General features: G+C 41.1%; 2 protein-coding genes across 6 annotated transcripts in view; one reads left to right on the top strand and one right to left on the bottom strand.

Annotated features, from left to right (window-relative positions):
* The window catches only part of KBTBD12 (kelch repeat and BTB domain containing 12), a 32,563-nt gene extending 24,733 nt beyond the window's left edge, over positions 1–7,830 (bottom strand). The window contains exons 1-3 of the mRNA XM_009514073.2: positions 6,700–7,830; positions 5,475–5,745; positions 1,991–2,141 (exon numbers count right to left, since the gene is read on the bottom strand). Coding sequence (XP_009512368.1) covers positions 1,991–2,141; positions 5,475–5,745; positions 6,700–7,769 — 1,492 coding nt within the window. The 5' untranslated portion in view covers positions 7,770–7,830. The remainder of the gene's footprint in view (positions 1–1,990; positions 2,142–5,474; positions 5,746–6,699) is intronic.
* MGLL (monoglyceride lipase) overlaps positions 1–21,375 on the top strand; it is a 110,259-nt gene that overhangs the window by 10,121 nt on the left and 78,763 nt on the right. The window lies entirely within an intron of this gene.

The following is a 21,375-nucleotide window of genomic DNA, read 5'->3' as shown; positions in this document are numbered from 1 at the left end:
TAAACAGGCATTTCTCAGATTTAATACTGTGCTTTCTGTTCAATCTGTACATTTCTCTCCTGTAATCACTGAGATATTCTTTCTTTGTGAGATTTTGAGGGAAGAAAATGGATGCACTTTTCCTTATTAGCCACTCCTTTTCCTTGTCTCGGTGTCAGGCTTGCTGTGAAGAAGACTGTCAATTGGTTTTATCACATACATCCCAAGGCAGCTCCTTTTTTTTTCATCCTGACCCTCTTGTGTCATCGCAGCATTTGTGGTTTTGATCTCGGAATGCTTCTTACCGAAATGTATGAATACAGCTTTCTCTTCCCAACCCTTACAGCTGCTTTTGGTGCCCCATTACATCATCAGTGTCAGTATAAATAATTATATATATATAACCTTTTACAAAGGATGGAGTTTCCACATTTTTGAAGCACCATTGAACCTGGGAGCCAACACTCTTGTTATTTAACAGCATACTGATGTTCTCTATCACTAACCTTTGACAATAATGAAATTATTTCCTGTTTGCAAAACTCTCTTTTCCATATAGGTTTCTTTCCCCCTCTTCTGGTTGTGACTATGAGCCTGTCTCAAGCCACCTTAGAGAAAGAAGTTTCTCTAAAAGAAGACAAATGCAGTGTTAAAGCCATTTTCCTCTTCTACTTTAAAGACACCTTTCTTAAATACACCCCCTGCAAAATGCTTTCTGTATTACATGCCAGGAACAAACGCTCCTTTATCCATGGTATGTAACAACCCATACAAAACCAGAATGACCCTTATACAGGAGATGTATAAGTTGGAAAGACCATACTTTTTTTTTGTGTTCATTTTGATAAGATTGTAAGCAGGAGTATTTTGAAGCAGAAGGGATTGAAAGGTTCTGAGGAACTGATGTGGCTGCTACCTTCTTCTTCTTTGATGCTGCCCACAGGATATTGGGAGCATGGAAGGGCACGGATAACGCACAGCCCACCTGTGGATTAATTGACTGTATGAAATTTTTTCACCACTTCTTCAAGTACTTTCCAGTTATACACCTATCTATAATCCTGCTTTATTTTCATTTGGTCACCTTTCTGGCTCCTATTCTCCTTTCAAGATGCTCCTTCAACATTTTCCCCATATCATTCCCAATGCCAACAATGCTTTTCTTCTCCATCTGCCTTTTCCTGCCTTACATCACCATTTTCTCTTCCAGAAAATCCCTTGCTTGCCACCTTCTGATGTGTTTGCTAGTGTTCAGAAACAGGTGATGTTCTTTCTGTTGGCTTGGACAGAGGTTGGGTTGGGACCATGAATGATGGTCTTTAGGAAGAGTCATGTTACAGATGAACTGTAGAACTGGGGATATGGATGGGGATCATTTTGGGACAGAAGATTTTGGGGTAGGAGATTATTGAACTCTTTCACACAAGTCTTAAAACTTCTGGTCAAAATACTGTTTTGAAACAAAAACCTGAAAAGATTCAATTAAAAAATTACAAAATTAAAAGTTTTGATCTTCAAAAAAATGCACTGTGTTGAGGTGGGTGGAAGAGAATGAATCGTTTAATTTTTTCAGAATCCACAAATAATGTTGGTTTTGACTGGGAGATCCAAATTCTTTTTTCCCTATGCCATTCCTTGATGGTGCTGGGTATGTTCTTTAGCTTTTCACAGCTCACCTGTGAAACGGTGCTAACAAGGCTTCTTTACCCACCTTTTAAAATTCATTATTTATAGCACACTCTGATAATCCAGGAAAAGTAGTTTAAAAAGCAAAGTATCTTTGTTACATAAATCCAGAACACTAAACATTCACTTAATTTAATCTACATAAATTAAGGGAGGAAGAAACGATGCGGGGAAAAAATAATTCTAGAAAAATACTATCCATTTAGTCCGACATACTTTGTCCTGTGTACATAGCAAAGGGTGAGATATTTCACTTCACAGAGGCAAACTACTGTAAAGAAGAAAAAGTCATGGTACTATCTGTTAAAAATCTGTTTCCTCTTACCCAAGACATAAATCTCGCTGTTGACTACGGCTGTGCTGAAGCGGTATTTGGAGTACTTCATTGGTGCGCCTTCTGTCCATTTGTCTTGGCCTGGGTCATACCGAAATGTTCTGTTACTTAATCGATCCGGCTCATCGTCAGGCAGATCCATCTGTATGAAATATGACAGCCATATAATAATACAACATTTGGAGCCCTCTGCACATGCCTGCATGCAATTAATCACAGCAGACAGCTGAGCAGATAAATAACATAAACACATCAATTATAGCTGCAAAGTGATTCGTACTCACTAGGGTTTAACAGCACCCATGACTTGTGGCTGGGAGTACACTGTAGAAGGCAAATGAATAAGAATGTATCTATATTCTGCAGCAATAAAGCTGAGGATTTGGGTAGTAACAATACATTCACAGGCCCAGCTCTGGCAGGCTGTACCTCATTCACAAGGCTGCTGTAAAGTGCTAGTAATAATAGAGAGAAAACCAGTGCCCAGGGCATGCTTTTTCTTCATCATAAGTATGAAACACTGAAAGAGGGATAAGGTGTATTTTTAACACAGAGTAAGCATATACTTAGGAGCAGACAGAATTTGACATACTGTAAATTCACATCCTACCTCATTTTTGTGGTAATGTTCACCTCAGAGTGCACAGTGTGCCCTTTATGTACAGAAAACATAAGATCCAGCAGCCCTTCTATCTGTCTCAAGGGTCTGAAACCTTCCTCTCAGCCTCACCAAATGCTGCCTCCCATTTTAAGAGCCCCCAGTTACCAAGGCTGGAGTTGCTTAGGTTTTTAACTCTTCTAGCATCAGTGAGGCTAGACCAATGCTGAGACTGAGCAATGCTTCTGTGAGTTGAGTCTTTGCCCTCCTAAGATGTCATTTTATGTCCTGGCTTGACTTTGTCTTGCCTTGTTTCAATTGCAAAGCCTGAGTGGGAAGGGAACATGTATTTATCTCTGTTCTGTAATGGACACATACATTTACAGCACTCTATCAATGCTGCGTTGTTAGTATTTGTTCAGGATTGACAGAACATTCAGTGCTGCTTGAGCATAGGGACAACTCCTGGCTTGATGAACTCATTTGCTTTCACAGTGCAGCTGTGGTAGCCCCACATAAACAACCACCACATCTGACAGGTGAGTGTAGGAGTTATATGGTACCAGAAGAATTCAGAACTCTGCAGTGCTGGTCTGAAGGCACTTTTTTGAGAGCTTCAGCTAATTTGCCTTTATCTGTTCAGGTACACCCTAATCTGACAAATCTATGGGTTTTAATCAAGTACTGTTAATCTGCTCATGTCAAGTCTATTTATATGTAAACTCAGACTTCCATATATTGCTACAATAGTACTGGTTGGCAGGTATCTACCTCAGGTGTTTCCAAGGTGCCTGTGTTTTTTTTAAAACCATTCTTGGCTCAATATTCCTGACTTGTGCTTCTAAGCCACAATCTGTTCTGGAGAACTATTAAGAGAGACAAAGCTGGTTGTCTGACTTCAACATCTGTCTTTGTGATATAACATATCTTTCAGTTCAAGTATTTCTAAAGACAGATTGTTTCTACTTTTTTTTCCTATTTTAATTCTTTAAACAGTGAGGTATCCTTGCTCAGTTTTTCAGTATCAGAAATACTCTCCGATTGTTCCGTTGTCTCCTTTGGGGACTCCTGCACTCAAAATACCCAAAAAGGAGGAAATCTTGTTTGGTGAGTGCATCTCACTTTTAAATACTTTAAACAGTAATTTATTTCAGAACACAAACCACTAAGATGTGATGACAGTCTGAACATATTGCTATTGGCAATAAGAATTACAGATGCTCTACTTCATTGTCAAGTAAATGTGGGGCTTTATCTTGAATGCTCAAATTTAAACTGCAGCAAGCAGTAAATAAGAATGGGCTACGCTCCTAAAAAAGATCTTTCGTAGTGGGAGCAACTTGAGAGAGCAAGCACTGTCCCTGACATCCATCTTCCCTATAGCACAGTTCTGTATATTCCCGTACTGCTGAACATGGCATCTGTGGTCATGCTGAAAATTCCCATTAAAACTACATGGCCAAGAAAGGCAACTGAAACATAAATGGATTGATTAAAGGAATTTGTTTTCCATAGAATGCTTTGACTTTTCATTTAAACTATAATTTAATGAAAATCAAAAAAATGAATTTTGGTTAACCAAGAAAGTTTCCTGAGAAATTGAGGTGAACTTTATGTTTCAGATATAAATATGTCCCTTAAATTTACCTGTGTACACACTTTCTGAAGACAGGGCTCAGTTAAGGGCCTGTGTATGATTTAAATACAGCAGTGTGCCCAGGTGGCCAAGAAGGCCAATGGCATCCTGGCGTGTATCAGGAATAGTGTGGCCAGCAGGAGCAGGGAGGTGATCGTGCCCCTGTACTCGGCACTGGTGAGGCCGCACCTCGAGTACTGGGTTCAGTTTTGGGCCCCTCACTACAAGAAGGACATCGAGGTGCTCGAGTGTGTCCAGAGAAGGGCAACGAAGCTGGTGAAGGGTCTGGAGAGCAGGTCATATGAGGAGTGGCTGAGGGAACTGGGGTTGTTTAGTCCAGAGAAGAAGAGGCTGAGGGGAGACCTTATCGCTCTCTACCACTACCTGAAAGGAGGTTGTAGTGAGGTGGGTGTTGGTCTCTTCTCCCAGGTCACTAGTGATAGAACAAGAGGAAACGGCTTCAAGCTGCATCAGGGGAGGTTTAGATTGGATATTAGGAAGAATTTCTTTACTGAGAGAGTGGTCAGTCACTGGAACAGGCTGCTCAGAGAGGTGGTCGAGTCGCCATCCCTGGAGGTGTTAAAAAACGTGTAGACATGGCATTTCAGGTCATGGTTTAGGAGGCCTGGGGGTGTTGGGTTGATAGTTGGACTTGATGATCCCAGAGGTCTTTCCCAACCTTAATAATTCTGTGATTCTATGAGTCTATAAATACCATTATTTACTGATACCTGGAAAAATTAATTGGACAGTATATAAGGGAAAGAAGGCTGAAGTTAATCATAGCCTTTTTTCATAGTGTATGATGACAAAAAAGTGCCAAATAAGTACTAACTATCATCTTAGTTATTTCAACTCAAGGTCTGGGGTTTTTTGTGTGGGTTTTTTTTTTTTTTTAATGAGGTGTTTAACACAGTAGCTATTTCAAATGAACCAATGTTGACACAGGAGATGTATTTTAAACTCCTGCTCACTGTGCACATCTCTATGAAAGAACTGCCTTCCCTAAAGTTGGTATTTTACAGTGAGGATGGCATAAGATGGATATTATTCCTCTTCACCCTGTTTGATTTTCCTACAAAAGATGTTTAATCAGAGGAATGTGAGCATTTTATTCTTCTGTTATCACTGATGTACTTTTCCTATGCAAGAAGCACCATAAAATTACACATCATATGCACCAACAATAGCTCTGCTTGTTAGTAAACAAACAAAACAAAATAACTGGCACATTTCTTAACCTGTGGTGTCCAGCCACCCAGCACATAGAGCTTATTCTTCACTGTCACCACTACATGGCAGGCAAGTGGTACTGGAAGAGGTGCTGTGCTTCTCCAAGTGCCTTGCTCCATGGAATACTTCTCCACACAGTTTGTGACCAGATACTGATTTTTCACTTTCATTTGCCCTCCTATTACATAGAGATCATTATGGATAGTGCCCAATGCATAGAGTTCACGGAACTGAGTGGTGCATAGGCTGTGCCAAAACTGGTTTCCTCGCTGGTGGTATCTGTAGGAAAATGCAAAATGGTAAATGCTCTGGTTCACTGAGGTCCCATCAGCTTGCTTTGAAATGTCACCCCCCTTCACCATCAATGTTTATTCAGACAATGGTATGATGACAAAAGGAGCTTTCTCCTTCACAGAGAAGTTATTAAATTGAGGCCAATATTTGCAATATCAAACATTTTTAGTATGAAGGATCCTAATTTTAGGCATCCTTTCAAAGATATTTGACCCTAATTAAGGTAAGGAATCCCTTATTTTTGCATGTGCTGTTCAATCACAGTTCCCACTGAAGTTAGTGGAAAGATTAAGAGCTCAGCACTGCTGAAAATAAGGCTACTTCATCCGTCTCAGTATGGATTTACTTCCTTAAATTTAGGCATCTATATTTGAAAATGCTGTCACCAGTTTTTAATTTTGTCTTTAATCCAGAAAATGTCTGATTTTCTTTAAAATAGGTGCTTCTGAGAAAGACATTGGTAAAAACAGAATGAGGGTTTAAAGCTATCAATCATTATCCTTTAATATCTGAAGTACTATCATCACCATCAACAGAGGAGAGTGTTATCTCTGTCTTACTGGACTCCTTGGGTTATTTGCTTGACTCATGCCCCCCTGCTAATGACCTACAAAAAACATTTTCCTGGGATGCTCGAGATTTGAGTAAGGAGAATCCACATACATTGATGTAGGATCTAATCAAGCTCATCTACCCAGAGATGCCACTACAGTAATTCTTCCTTCTTTCAGGAGAAAAGGCATCAGGATTTGCTGGTGTATATGTAATTCATTGTGCCATAGAAATCAATTGTGGCAAATTGATTAGAGTAATCGAAACCTCTGGGAAAACTTTCAAGGAAAGAATGCTTTGTTTAATGGTCTTCTTTAGTCCCCAGAACCATTATTTGGATTTTAAAATTTTAAATAATCAGGGATTTTTCCCACAGAGGGTACACACCTATAAATTTCGATGTTCCTGGTCTTTTGTCTAGACATTTTGACAGCACTTGCCTCTCCTGCCACAATAATATCATTATTCTCAGTGACAACACCAGTGCAAACACATCCTAAACCCTCTCCATATTTTGGAGAGGAAATGAAGTAAGTCTTTTGTGTCGCAGGAGCATAACAAAAACTGGCATCTGCATAGCTACCATGTCTTGACCTAATGCCAAGAGAATTGTTGCCGATGCAGAGTAAGAGATCAGTAGTCTCCATGCCGTATCGCAGGCTGAGAGAAGGGTGGCTGGATAGCTTGATAGTTTCCAGTGCTTCCTCAAACATATCATTGCATTCTGAATTGCACAGGATCATGGTGTTCCTTTTCCGGGCTTCCATGAGAAAGGAAGGGCTGACAAGTACCAGTCTCACTTGCTTCAGGAGCTCAATAAGGTGCTCTAGACGTGACTTTCTGCTGTGCTTGACCCATCTAATGACAAGGTCCAGAATGCTCTCCTCCCTGGAAATATTCAGATCATCTGATTTTATGAGAGTCAACAGCTGCTGGAATTCAATCTCTAATATTTCTTCCTGTAAGCTCACCTCAGCAAAATGCTGATATAAGTATTTCCTTGCTTGATCAGATAAATCTTCTGCCCCAATATGGTTTGCAAAGTAGTAGATGCCCACACAGTTGGAAACATCCATATGGCCCATCATGTACTTCTGACACATACTGAAAACTTCTTCCATCTGCATGAAATATGCAGCAAGCGCAACAGTCTGCACATTCTGGTTAGTGAGGTGCAAATCTGCACTGTACATGTAATTGAGTATTACGGACATGCTCTCTGCAGAGATGTCATACAGTACCACTTCCCTTTGTGTGCATTCAACCAAGCCACAGGTGAACATGGCTCTGAAATAGGGACTGAAGGCAGCCAGCACCACCTTATGGCAGGGGAATTTCTCACCTTCTGCAACTAGCACAACATCAATTATCTCTGTTGATTCTTTCATTCTCTTCACTTGTTCCAATAAAGTCAAGCTATGGCACTGCTTTCTTTTGTCCTCAGCCTTATGATCCATGGTTTATTTCCAAACTTCCTGTTTTTAAATCTCCTCAGAATTCAAGGTCTTCATCAGAAATGTTTCTAGAGGTAGAAGCATAACGTTGTCCAATAAGAACAAATTATTGGGCAAATGAGTATTGCTATTAATATCTAAAGCTAGTTATTCTATAGGATGTGATATAAATCAGCAATGCATAAAAAGTACATAAAATTATGGTGAGGTCTCAGGGTCAAGGTCTCCAAGACACAAGAAAATAAAATCAACACTTCAAGTCATCTTCAATATTCAATACCTGCCCCCCCCCCCCCCGCCCCAAGTTTGGTGATTAAACTTGTAATTAAAGAACATTACAGCCTTCCTTTCAAACCAACCTTTTCCAGCTGCCTTCTCCCTCCTTTCCCTGGTCTTGATCCAGAGCCTGTTAAAACTGAGGGAAAGTTTTCCACTGACTTTAATAAACTCCAGGTCAGGCCCTTAGTCCCTTGGCTATTCAAGTTTTGTCTCTCACATGCACCTGAAGGACATTAGTCCTTGCTTAGATGCTGAAAGTACCTTATATTTTCAACAGCCCCTTAGGTTAGACAGCTAGAATGGCAAAGTGCCTTTTCCGTGCTCACAGCTTCTCTCAAACTAGGAGTTATGCCTAAGTAGAGACTTCAGAAAAGGGTTTTACAAGACTAAAAAAGTGGAAAAACATTAGACTTGCTTCTCATTAGTTTTTACAGTGATCTATACCTCCTGCAAAGTGGGTGGGAAATAAAGCCACTAGTACAACCCAGTTCACTGGCATTTTAGAGGCATAAGTGTACTTGTGGATATTTAATACTCTGCCTTACCACCAGACTTGGCTACCAGTTTGCAGAATGGTTTCGATTCAGAAGCCCTGTGCATACACTCTTGCAAAGCAGTTGGGAAGCTGCCATCTTGTCACTCTACCGATGGATTTGTCTCTGCCCCATCTCCCCCCACTTTACCAGTAGCTCTTTCCCCAGGATTCAAGCTGAGAGAGTCAAGACAATGTTGTGGGCAGAGACAGCTTCCACCCCTGAAGTATGGTGGCAGAGCTGGCAGGAAGCTACTTGGTCTAATTGGCCAGATTCTTTACTCTTTCACACCAGAGTGTAGGTCACTTGTTTTTACAGAGTTCCTACTGGTTTGCTTTGGGATAAATAAAGGATTAGTAAGTAGGGGCCAGCTTTCAAACTGTCCTGCCACTTATCAGCAGGATGCTTACGCGCTGCAGATTCACAGAGTTTTGGTTCCACTTACAGTAACTTCAAATGGGATTTTTAATTAATTAGTAATTATTCACATACTCCCTCTACTTTTATTTATGGGGAACAGAGAAGGAACTTCATGGTCCCATTTCTGGGTTTTTTTGGGGGGGCGCCCTTTACAGAACCGCTCAGGCTCTCCGATCAGCAAGCTGCAGAATGTGAGGTACAGCGGTAGAGCTGTCAATGGGAGAGTGACATTTACCCATCGCTTGAAGGATACCAGTCCTTAACACAGTTTTTGTCTCTAATGTGGCACTGAGACAGTTCTTTTGTGGAAGTGCATTAAGGACTCATGTCTTGAATCACCAATACACAGACAAGCTCCTAAAGCTGTGGTATAACCATGTTTGAAACACATTGTAAATATCCTATGAATTGCTTAATGGGACTATTCAAAGAGTAACATTCCTCAGCAGCTTAATTATTTTCAGGATCAGGGTGATGTACAACAGATTGAACTGGTTTTCTCAAATTCTGGAAGCACAAATAGTAGTCTTAGTTTCATTAAAGAAATGTATCAACATAAAAATTGAGTATATTAAATACTTTGAAATCCATCTAAAGGTATTTTCACAAACAGTCCAGATTTCTCTAAAGATCTTGCTAAATGGATTTTTTTAAAAAAATATTATAGTTGTTTCCCAGGTGAAAAGGAAATCTACAGCTATATCAGCAATCTCAGACCTACTCTTTTAGCTGTTCGGTTGTTTTTGGAAGTAGTCATCACTCTGGTTTAGCAAATTACATAGATTCCTCACTTTGGGTGCTAAATTAAAAGCCAGGCATGCTTGAAGACTAGCATTTCCTTGATTTTATCAATTCTTTCCATATTCCAAATCTGGAACTAGAAGCAACACATCTGAGAAATGAATCTGGGTTATTACCAGATTTTAAAAATGGATTTGGAAGACAAAACATTAACTTCATAGTCTGAATGTGAGCCAAGCTCTGAGCTCTTCTTATGGTGCTTCTAAAAATCAATCAAAGGCAGTAAGTTTAGTACAAAAAAAAATAAAGTGATGATATTTCCAAAATCTAGATCTTTTTTTTCTGGCTACATTGAAATGAAATACTGCATTTGAGAAAATGTAGGTCTTAATCCTGCATTGACTGCCTCTGGAGCAGTCTTTCCAGTCAGTAGAAGAGATAGGAATCGTTCTTTTTTTAATCCTGCATGATAATTAGATGGCCAGTTTAATGTTTTCCCCTCGTGCTATTTTATCACCTTGTAATATTTGATCTTCACTGCATTTTGATAAAGGAACCATACAATATCTCAAAGATCATGTATTATAAGCACACATATCTTTAAGCAGATGAGCTGTAGTGTCTGTAACCAGGTTCTTCCCTCTCCAAATGGATGAAAGTGTTAATTACTACCAACAAGACCCCAATCCTGTTAGCAATATGACTAACCAGGGTTTTTCCTCCAAAATTATCAGCTTCTCTCTTCCTCTTTTGTGATGTCAGAGCTTCACACATCCTCCAGCTTTTCCATAATGGACAAAATGTGCATTTTTAATGTGAAGAACAAGTGAGATGATTAATCATCATCATCTTTCCCAGACTTTTGTACAGATCAGGAAGAAGCAGCATGTAGAACTGAGTTATGATTTCACTTCCTTTGCTGGTCACCTTTAAGTTTTCTTTCACTGTTAATTTAGCTTTCTTAAGAGCAACACTTTGTCTTTGATTACATCGTTCATCAGATTTGTGGATTTTATGTGTTCATTCACCAGTGATTAGGATATCTGGCACAACAGGCTCACAGCCGTTTTCTCCTCTCTTTCATCATTAAGACATTAGCAATAGGAATCTTAAAGCACGGTGTAGCTCATGCCATTTATGCACTACTTCAGGCACAAATTATCTGATGGATAACTCCTACACCCACTACCCAGATGTTGAAGGGCACTGCCTATCGGCACCCAGTGCAGGGCGGTCTCCTCTGCCACCCACAAAGCTGGTGGATCATCTCTGGGCATCCTCCCCGGCAGCAACAGCAGAGCTACATACAGCCTGTGAGCGGTGGATGGGGTGGCCTCCTCTTCTGGAGCTGGTCCACACCCAATCATCACATCATCCTTGGGCTGAACTGTGCAAGGAGCCTCCTCCTTGCCATCAGGATCATCTGCAACCCTCCAACCTCCTCTTCACCCACCTCACTGAGCTCTGCAGCCAGAGCTATAGGCAGGCTTGGTTACCTGACACTTTAAAGAAGACAGTATTTGCCTTTCCTCCTAAGAATGCACCTTCTGCACCTCCTTGCTTTCATAGCACACCAAGCTCCTGACTGAACTGTACTCAGTAAAATTGTGCTCTTGATTTGTATTAAGTCTCCTTTCTCCATCCTACAGCTGAGGAAACTGAAGCTAAAAGGTTAAAAAGAAAGCAGGATTAAAACCCACGGGTAAAATCCTTTCATTAACTTCAGAAATTCATCCCTGTGCATTAGCTACAAACTTGTCACTCCATTCCTGGCTTTTAGCAGCGTTTAGGTGAGGTCATTGGAAGGATATTAATATTCTCCTTTATATCGCTGGAAAGACTATTAAAGGGTAATAATGAAATGGTGCTGCTTTGCTTTCCCCTCTGGGTTACGGAGGAAAAAAGATGGCACATTGATATTAAAAGAAAGGATAAATGTGATACAAATATAATTTGCAGTGAGACACTATACTGAGATTGTGCCAGAGGCTGGGCTGTCATTATAAAAACCTCCAGTGCAAGGCTCACATCCTTTGTAATGTCACCACGAGCTGAAATCAGAGTTATTGCCTTATTCAGAGTTCTTGGATATTTTTTTCTTCTGTTGTGAAAAATGGATTCAGGTGCAAATCTTCATTTGATGTTACTTTATTTCAGAGCCATGCTGTTAATTTTCCTCTGGTTGTGGCTGCTACTTTTATTTTTATATCAGCTGTTTTGTTAGTCTAATTTAACTTTTTTTTTTTTTTTTTTGTCTTCCTGTCATGAACCTTATGAAGAGTCATATGTAATTTTATGCAGGAGCTACAGCATACGTTTTGCACGGCAGTAGGGTGCTGCATGAGCAGTTCAAAACATAAATAAGCGCACTGCTGTGAGCTCAGCTCTACAGCTTTTATGAGGCTATCAAACTATAAATAAATGCTGTCCTCAATTCTCAGTTACACTGCAGCCTCTCTGAACTGCCCCAGCGCAAAGGGACTGTAAACCAGATGGAAGTATCTCATCAGGAATTTCCCTTAACCTCTGAAATAAAAAAAGCTACCTTGTAATTAGAGACATTATTTTGTCTGCATTTTTGTCTGGGACAAAGATTTTTCTTGTCTTTTCCCCCAGTCCCAAGGAATCTGCTCTTTCCCGCGCCATGGTGGGAGGGTGGGAGCTGTGGGACCTGGCCCAGAAGAGGTCACAGCACCCAGCGTGGGGCACCCCCTGCATCCTCCTCTTCCTCCTCTGCTTTTTTTTTTTTTTCTCCTCTGCCTTAATGAGGCTGCCCTGACTTCAGGCTGCCTCCCTTCAGGTGCTGAAAGGATCAGGGTTCAGTCACATCAAAGAACCAGTGCCTCTGCCTATGAATTATTTGTGCTTCCTTTGTTATTGGTAAGCTGAGAAGCAAATCTGTTAATTGTATGCATTATGACATTTGGCTGACAGCCACAGCGAGGCAGAAATCAGTATCCAGATGACAATAATGTTATAATCTTGGGGTTTAATGATGAAGGCTGTGCTGGCATTTAAGACCAAGATTTTAAACCGTGCAAAAGATCCCGCAGTGCTTGAGAAGGGCAAATAATAACATTAATCTTGATATAAGGAAAAGATAGAATAAGCTATAGAAAGGAAGCTTCCAGGGAATTATAGATGTTCCTATATGTATAGGATAATAGGAACTATTATCCTAATCCTGATACCTGGAAAGATGCCGGAAGAAATTATTACATGATTGAATTATAAGAATTTAGAGGGCAATAAGGTGATAAAAGAACATATTTGTCAAGAACAAATTGTGTGAATCCAATCTAATTTTCTCAATTTTTTCAAGGATAATAGGGGAAGAATCAGATACTTTATCCAGAATGAAGTTACTGATACGGTCCTACGTTATATCATTAGAAACATATACTGATGAAATCAACTGACAAAATCAACTGTTAGATGCCCAACTAGCTGAAAAAACACATTCAAAGAACAGTTATCAGTGGTCAGGCTGGGAAGCATGTCTAGTCTGTGCCTAGAGATCTGTCCTGAAAATGTCACTCACAGTTTCAGGGAACACTTACCTTCTTGCTTTGACTTAGATATAATTTCTTGAATTAACCTCATGTATTCTGTCCAGATAAAATATACAGACTTGTGGCAGAGCATTGTGTGTGAGAACACCCAATTCTTTTTATGAAATTTAAGTCTATATGGTTTGAGAGGGCATACAGGTAAGTGTCTCTAATAAATGGCTCTCTGTGACAATTAGACATTTAGCTTTTGGATGTGTCGCAAGTTTCACCATAACTACTAGCAGCCAGGGTACCTCTTCTGAAGTTTTCCATATTCTCTCAATTGCCAGTTCCTTAGTGATTTAGGATTTTCAGGCTTTCAAATGCATCTAATTAAGTTAAAACTCCAGGTCCTACTTAAGCTTACTGTGCAATTTAGGAACTGAAGTGTCTGCACCACTTCTAAAGGTAAAACTTCAGCCCCAAATTGTGTAGGCAGTTTTAAAAGGTTTGCCAGATGACGTGGTCTCCTTCCTATTAAAGTCAGAGAAAGAACTCTCCTTACTCAGCCCTATCGATGTCCCACAGCAGGTACATTTCAGGTGATCTGAACTGATTTATTGATGGAAGGGAAGAAGGAATTGTAAGGTTTTGAAACTATGAACACGACGAATCCAAGTATGTCATTGGCCTATATAAGACGAAGTACGACAGTGCTTCTGAGAGACATTTTCACTGTTTTTCTCCCTCAGTCACTGTGGCACCTTGTTTATTTTCACATGCCGTCTAATACTGAGCAGCCTGAGTCAGGGCAGTCTGGGGTCTCATGCCATCCAGGCATGGCCCAGCTGCTGCTGGAACATGTGCTGCTAGGCATGCTCATGGGAGCTTTCTTAGCCAGTTACAGTCTGCAGGTGGTGGGAAAGGAAGCTCTCAGCCTGCTGACCTGCAAGCAGCAAAGGTAACTGTAGATGTAGACAGTTGTGGTAGTGCTGTGTTCCCCTGTGTGTGTCTCTGCACCCCTGCTGCTGTAAGCATTCCACTGCCAGCAGAGACTGGAGTCATCTCCACACAGACTGCTATATAAAACACAGCCTGTCCTTTCTACAGTAGCTTATTTGGCTTTTTAATTTAAAATAAAAATAAAATGGGACTTAACAAGGCTCTTTGGGCTAGGAGAAGCTTGACACCTAACAGTAAGATTTTAAGCAGCCTGCAAAACTTCAGAAGCCATGTTTGGGAGCATGGTTGACCATCGGAGACCTGAAGGTGCTTTGATCAGTTTTCAAAGCCTTTGGGTAGTTTATGATTCTGGAAAGATGTGACAGTTTGAGCTCTGTTTACTGCCAAGACAGAGGCCTAGATGTGGGATTGGATTAATATTGATCCTATCTCAGCAAATACTAGGTATACTCTTTTTTTCTTTAAACTGTTATAGATTCATGAAAAAAATCAAAGAAGCTGAAAATGAAAGACCCTGTGGGCTATCTTTTCAAATATGCCTTCACCTGACCTTAATCTTACTCTGATTCAAAGCTCAGTGAAGTCAGTCAAAGGAACCCCACAATTTAAGTAGAAAATGGATGTGGCTCTGTTCACAAACAAATGCCTATAAACAAATCCCAGTCTGAGCCAATTATGTGCATTAATTGCATCAGCGGAAGCTAAATATATACATACAGAACCCATTTCTTTTACAGTTCACATGTGCAGATCATTTTTCTTACATATCAAAACTAATTGAAATGGCAAAGTGCTCATTCACAGAAGGATGCACAAGTTTTTTACACATCCAACAACAGATGCCAGTGGAAGGAAAATGTATTTCTAAAATGTATATTTCAGTAGCTCTTTAAGCAGCCTGGTAAAGGTCTTAGAGGTTTCTCTTCTTGCATTTTTCTAAACATACTGGTGAAAGGCTTACTTTCTGGAACAATTAAATTGTACAGTGTAAATTGGACTGTAACACAATTAAAAGAAAAGTAATTTAATAACTTGGTGCAAACTAGGATCTATTTGAATTTTTATAACAGATAAGATTGTGAACTCTAATTGCTAATGTTTACATAAAACTGAAGTATATATCCATTTGGTGAGCAAATGTTAGTATGTAAAAGCTTTAACATCCCTGTCATTCAGCAATGAAATTAAAATAAATTGCAAGTTGTAAACCCTTATAACTTGACATCCATGTTCCATTAGTTACTGTTGGAATCCAGCCTCCCCCATAAATTTCTCTAGTTTCCATTTCAATCACTACCACACAAATACCTGGGTATGTCCATACCCACAGAAAAGAAATCTCATAGCAACCCATGGCAACAACACAGCACCACCTCCAAAATGCCCCTGCACTAATACACGTTATTTGATACCTACTAAATCTGCAATCCCTGCTGAATCCTCATATTAAAAATGTTCAGCCTCTCGATGGTAAGGATCAGTCCCAGGCACATATAGATAGCCTGATGGGAGAAGTAAGAGTTTCTCTGAGCTTTCTTGCTGGAAGCAAGTCTAGATGTCTGCAGGCTTGTGGAGGGTGTGGAGCCCCCCCCGTACACAGATCTCAGACACTGAAATTTGTGCATCCACAGGCTCACCCTATTTCCACACTGCTGGCAAACCCCATATAACTGCAAACAGACCCCAGGTTTGATATTGTTTGGGAGTTCCCATCCTAACTTTGTAGTTAATCTCTTACATTTCCTTTATGAACTGAACAGCAGGCACTGTAAAAACCGAGAGGGCTTAAATTTTGGCACTGACCGATATTAAACAAGGGCCCTACAGCCTCTCTGCCACACAGCTGCCTTGCAGCAGACCCTGCATTGCTATGTATAGGCCCCCTCTGCAGCATCTGTAAGGGTTCCCCAAGCCATACATTCAAGTACCCCTGCCCACAAATTTCACATGCACCCAGCAGCAACCCAAAGCAGCCTGGCCCTGGCATTTCCACATTGCCCATCTGTCTCAGCACCAAACTCCCTTCTCTTTCCTGCTCTGAGTGGGGAAAGGATTTAAATGTACCTTTCTGACGCCAGGAGCGGCAGGCGTCTGTGAGAGTGCGTGGGAGAGGGAACCAGAGATCTCATACAGCAGCACAGAGCTTCTGGTGAGCAGCGAGGTGCCAGGGCTATAAATAGCCCATGCTGGGCTCCTGGCTGGGATGAGGAGCTGCTTTAATGTTATGCACAGGGGCATATTAGGACGCAGCCGACTAGCACCAGTGCCGCTCTCCTTTCCCCCTGCCCATATGCTGCCTGGCCCACCACCTGCCAGACTCAGTGCTAGAAAGCAGCAGGCTCCTCTGCGGGGTGGCACAGCCACCGCTTGTGTCAGTGGCCCGCCTGAAGAATTATGTCCCCCTACCAGGCCTTGCCATGGGCACATGACTGGGCACAGCTCAGGCGCAGTAGTTTCTGGGAGGCTGCAGCAGTTCCAGCACAGGTGATGATCAGACTGACTCCCACCTATCACTGAGGGCTGGGTACCAAACCAGAGGAGATGCTGTTGCTCATTGACCCTATCCAAGTCACTCTTGAAACCAAGGCCACAGTCTCGACAGCTGAGAGGAACTTCCCCAAACTGCTTTGCCTGCCCTCACTAGATCACTAAGAGATGAAGTTGTGCATAAAATAAGGATTCCTGACCGAATCCATGTGTTATCTGTATATTTTTAATCAGACTAAGGCCTGACTATGTTCTTGTTTGTGTTGATGTAAATCAGAAACAGATCCACTAAATTGGTCCAGAATAATGGGGCCACACTGATTTACATCTGCTGCAGATCTTGTACTCTGCGAATTAAAGGGGAAGATAGAGGGCCATAATAGACTATTTATATCTCCATATATTTAAGCAAAGATGGAAAAAAGATTAAGCAAAAGTTAGGGTTATAAAATTGATTTATGTTAAGTCTATACTTTCAGTTGAGAAAGATATTAAGGGGGTTTTGGAATGTTATTTTTTAAATGGCATTAATTTATTTATTTGTTGTACTAATTGGCTGATTGATCATAATAGCTTCTGAGAAAATTGAAAATGAAATGTATTTCCTTATCTAGATTTTTAGTTTGATGGTTTTATTACAGAGTTTTTCCAAAAGCCATGGAGGGATTGTTCAGGAATGTTCAACTGCTGATAGTGGTTTGTTGTTTTTAGGGGAAAAATTAAGATGTACATAATTTTAAAAAGCATATTTCATATCATTTGTGAACAAAAGCAGGGGAAAAAAAAAGTGATTAAAGTTTACTCATGTCAGAAAATTCGATAGATCAGATTACAAAGATATATATTGTCTAAACTCCCAGATTGTTCTTATTAAAAGTTCAGCTTTATCTTCGAAATAAAAATACCCGATCTGATACTATAGCTTTCACAGAATCCAAGATGGAACAGTGAACTGATGAAATGCCACAGCTGTCATAAAAATGGACCATATCCCCTAAAGTGGCTTGTTCTCCTGTTATGTGGGACAATTTATAGTATTGTGATGGTTAACATGGGGTGTTTATGTAATACATTTTATTTATATGAAACTGCTTCGCTACGATAATAATAAACATTTCCTTTATGGGTGTGTTTTTTCAGCTAATTTCTATAACGAGCCTGTTTCACAAAACCACTAAGTAATGCTTGTAAAACAAATTCCTTTTTATTGCTCATGAAATTCTGAATATTTTTCTTGCACTTCGCTGAATTAACCAGGACACCCCATCTTGCAGCAGGGCAACCGCTGGGCGGTTCTCAGCTGCACTTAATAATTACACAAATGGAGTAACACCACGGTGAATCAGGCCCACGGTATTTTTGGTAGAATTAAAAGCTTTCTCTGCTGTAAGCCAACCCTGTTTTCACCTTCTTCATGTAATTAAGTCGTAATCCTTTTGTCCTGATATCATTATGTGTTGTCATGGTGATTTTAATTATAAAAATGAATGGCTGAGGAGTGGGTGAAGACAAAAGTTTTTGCTGAACTTCGTTAAGTTAATGGCAAAGGGAAAAATATCTGTCATATACAACAAATGCCTGATATTTTAGCACAGTGTATTTTAAAACTATGATAAGAAGTAGGTGTCAGAGACGGAAGAGACACATTTGATGTGAATATTTCAGTGTTTAGGAAATATGTGTTGAATTTAATGTTTTAGAACAATTTTTGCATGGCTCCGGTCATACAGTCCCTTCTGGCATTGCATGAACAAAGAAATTCCCTTCAAACTTTCAGCTGCTAGTGGTTAACCTGTTAGAAAAACATCCCCTTTTTAGGCAAAAGTCTGATCAGTTTCCAAGAGTATGTTTTTCAGAGTAAAGTCTTGGGGAACAGATATGCAACATTTACAGTTCATCTGAAAGAAGAAAACCCGTTATGCGGGGTGGGTGCATGCAAATTGTCCATAGGTGGAGCTACACCATGGCTTGCAACGAGCAGATCCACAGCCACAGACAGTTACAGCTGAACTTTAGAAGACACCTACATCAGCTCAGTTAAACTCTGGGTGGTGTCAGGACGTGGTTTTTCTTTGCTGCCACTGAAGCATTGCAACCAATCTGCTGAACTCATCTCCTCTGTCACTCTTGCCTGGTTCTGCAGTTTCACATTGTAGCTCAGAGGAGGAGAGCCTCACGCTCAGCTCCATACCCACGGGTGACTCCCCAGCGTGGCCACCGCTCTTCGCTCCTCCCGGCTCAGAAATTCCCCAGGACCCCTCAGCCTCTTTTCCTGGCTAGTGAGGCAGCCTCTGATTTGGGGACTAGTACCTCACATTTGCTTTACCTCCCGCACGTGAGTAATTCCGTGATGTCCGTTCATCCACTTGGCATTGGCTGGGTGTGGAAGCACCTCTAGGCTGGCTGCAGCGGTGATGGCAGTGGCCCTGCTCGCCGCCACAGCTGCTGCCTCCTCCCGGCATGTCCCACGTGGGCAGCTTTGGCATCTTCCTGCTCGAGCAGAGAGCTGGAGCGCATTCAGGCCCTGATGGTGGGTTTGACCACAGTTCACTAGGTGCTCTGCAAATGGTGATTATTCTGTTGGTATTATGTTGGGACCAGTAATGATATTTTGGGTATCATATCCCTATATATAGTGCCAGTTTGGGTACATAGGGAGAGAAAAAACAGAAACAGAGATTTCTAGTTTAATCCTGTCATCGGTTCTCTTATGTCAGTGTAACTACAACATTGATTTTTTTTTTTCTTAGGGTAAGTGTTGACCTTTAGAGCAAACCAAGGGCAATCTTGAGCTCGCCTGTGACCACCAGTCCGGGGGGCAGCACCCCTGCCGTCCCTCTGAATTGAAATCTCTTTCTGGCTCTGTCAACCTGATTCCCAGGTTGCCTGACAGATAATGTGGCATGCCAGCCACCCGCTGCTTTTTCATTTAAATAAATGAGAAAGTTGCAGCTAAATTAACACTGCAGCGGAGGTAATAAGGACCGACTCAGCAGCTGCCATGATGTATGCAAATTGCAGTTTCACACATTAGGAGCTAGATGTTGCTTAATTTGTAGGTCTTTCTGTCTTTTAAATGAAAGAGCCTCCCTCAAATTCAGGCAATCTTAAAACAAAAAGGCAAAAGAAAGCCCCCAAAGTCAACTACTCACCAGTGCTTCTAACTGCACGTACAGTCTTTCTGCTGGGGTTTCCCCCCGATCCTCCGACAAGCAGTTATTACTGAGTTATACTGCACTGCTGGATGCTTTTAGGTGAAATATCTGCTGATTCCAATGAACACAAAGCCTGATTAAGGAGGTACTGCCGACCCTTTGGTATAAACAGAAACCTGGGGTTTTTTGGCAGTGATGCCACAATCCAGGAGCTCAGTATCTATCAGGTTTTTTTTCCTCTGGAAATGAAACTGTAATAGTGCAAAGACAGACCTGTGTTCACCACCAGTTAATCAGACAGAAGGAATGGGCTGATAGGAGAGTACTTTTTCTCCCTGTAGATAAGTAGAGATAGGAGTGGGGATGCAAAGAAGTGTGTAACTCAAAGGGGTTTGTGGAAATGCTGTTCTGTGCATTAGTTTTAGCACTTTTTAATCTCTCTAAGAAAATTCTGGATGTAACTGTGTTAGAGTCAAAAAGATTTCTAAATGAGCACCAAAACTGAAACTCAGGAAGGGAAGCGCATACTCAGAATAGCAGAACTTGGAGCCATTATGGCCACAGAAAGTAGAAATAACTATAATGTCTCTCAGGGTATGTACTGCAAGAGGAAGCAAAACATTTAAAACATTCTAAACCAGATTTTAGCTGGCTCAGAAATGCTGCAGCCAGAGGATATAAGGCTAAAAAATGCTCCAGACTCACCTGATCTTTCCCAGATTCTATTCAGAAAGGCAGAGGTTTCATTCTAAAGTAAATGCCATTCAAATGATTCAATGTTTGCCTATCTTTTTTTGCTGCCCTGTCCTACATGGTCAGCCCTCAAGAGCTATTGCCACAGGTCTTTGAATTCCTTTGGAGGCAATGTTCTTTCCTCCGCTCTGGTCACTAATTTCTCCATGCTCAATTCCTGTTCCTGGATGTCACCTTCTTAGTCTTCACTTAGCCCTTTCATAACCTAGAGATACCGTAGAGACACCCGGCATGCAGTTAGCAAAGAAATAATAGGAACTTGCCCTGTCTAGTCATTATTTGGCTGCATGTGTTGAAACAATCTGTCACACGAAAATGCAAGTGAAAAAGCCACCGTGAATTTGTGGACAAGAAACACTCAGACTATAACCAAAACGCAGGGTCTGAGAGTGCTCCCCAATTCCCAGAAATAAATGCATACCCAGGCTGGTTTCCAGCTCCCTGATGAAGGCAGAGCTGGAATATGCCTCCTCTCCGTTGCTCCTACTCCTCAAAGAAGGGGAACCTGAGCACTTGTGTAGGACAAGAGCTGCAGCCTGCCCTGAACTGAGCTATTGGGAACAAGGATCGAGGGAAAAGCCCCAGAGTACCTCCATCCTGCTGTTCAGATGCAATCTTGGCAAACTTGGGTGATTTACTATTCAGGACACCAAAGAAGATCATAATTCTGGCTGCTGTGACTTTATCTGTCACTCAATACAAGCCCCTGCAACTCTCTTTTGGTTGTTGTCCCTCATCGCTAAACCACAATGATGATGCTTTCCTACTGGTCAGAGATTAATTAGAT

The sequence above is a fragment of the Phalacrocorax carbo genome, chromosome 6 (genome assembly GCF_963921805.1).
Source record: "Phalacrocorax carbo chromosome 6, bPhaCar2.1, whole genome shotgun sequence".
NCBI classification, from domain to species: domain Eukaryota; kingdom Metazoa; phylum Chordata; class Aves; order Suliformes; family Phalacrocoracidae; genus Phalacrocorax; species Phalacrocorax carbo.
This window is presented reverse-complemented; position numbering and strand designations above follow the sequence as displayed.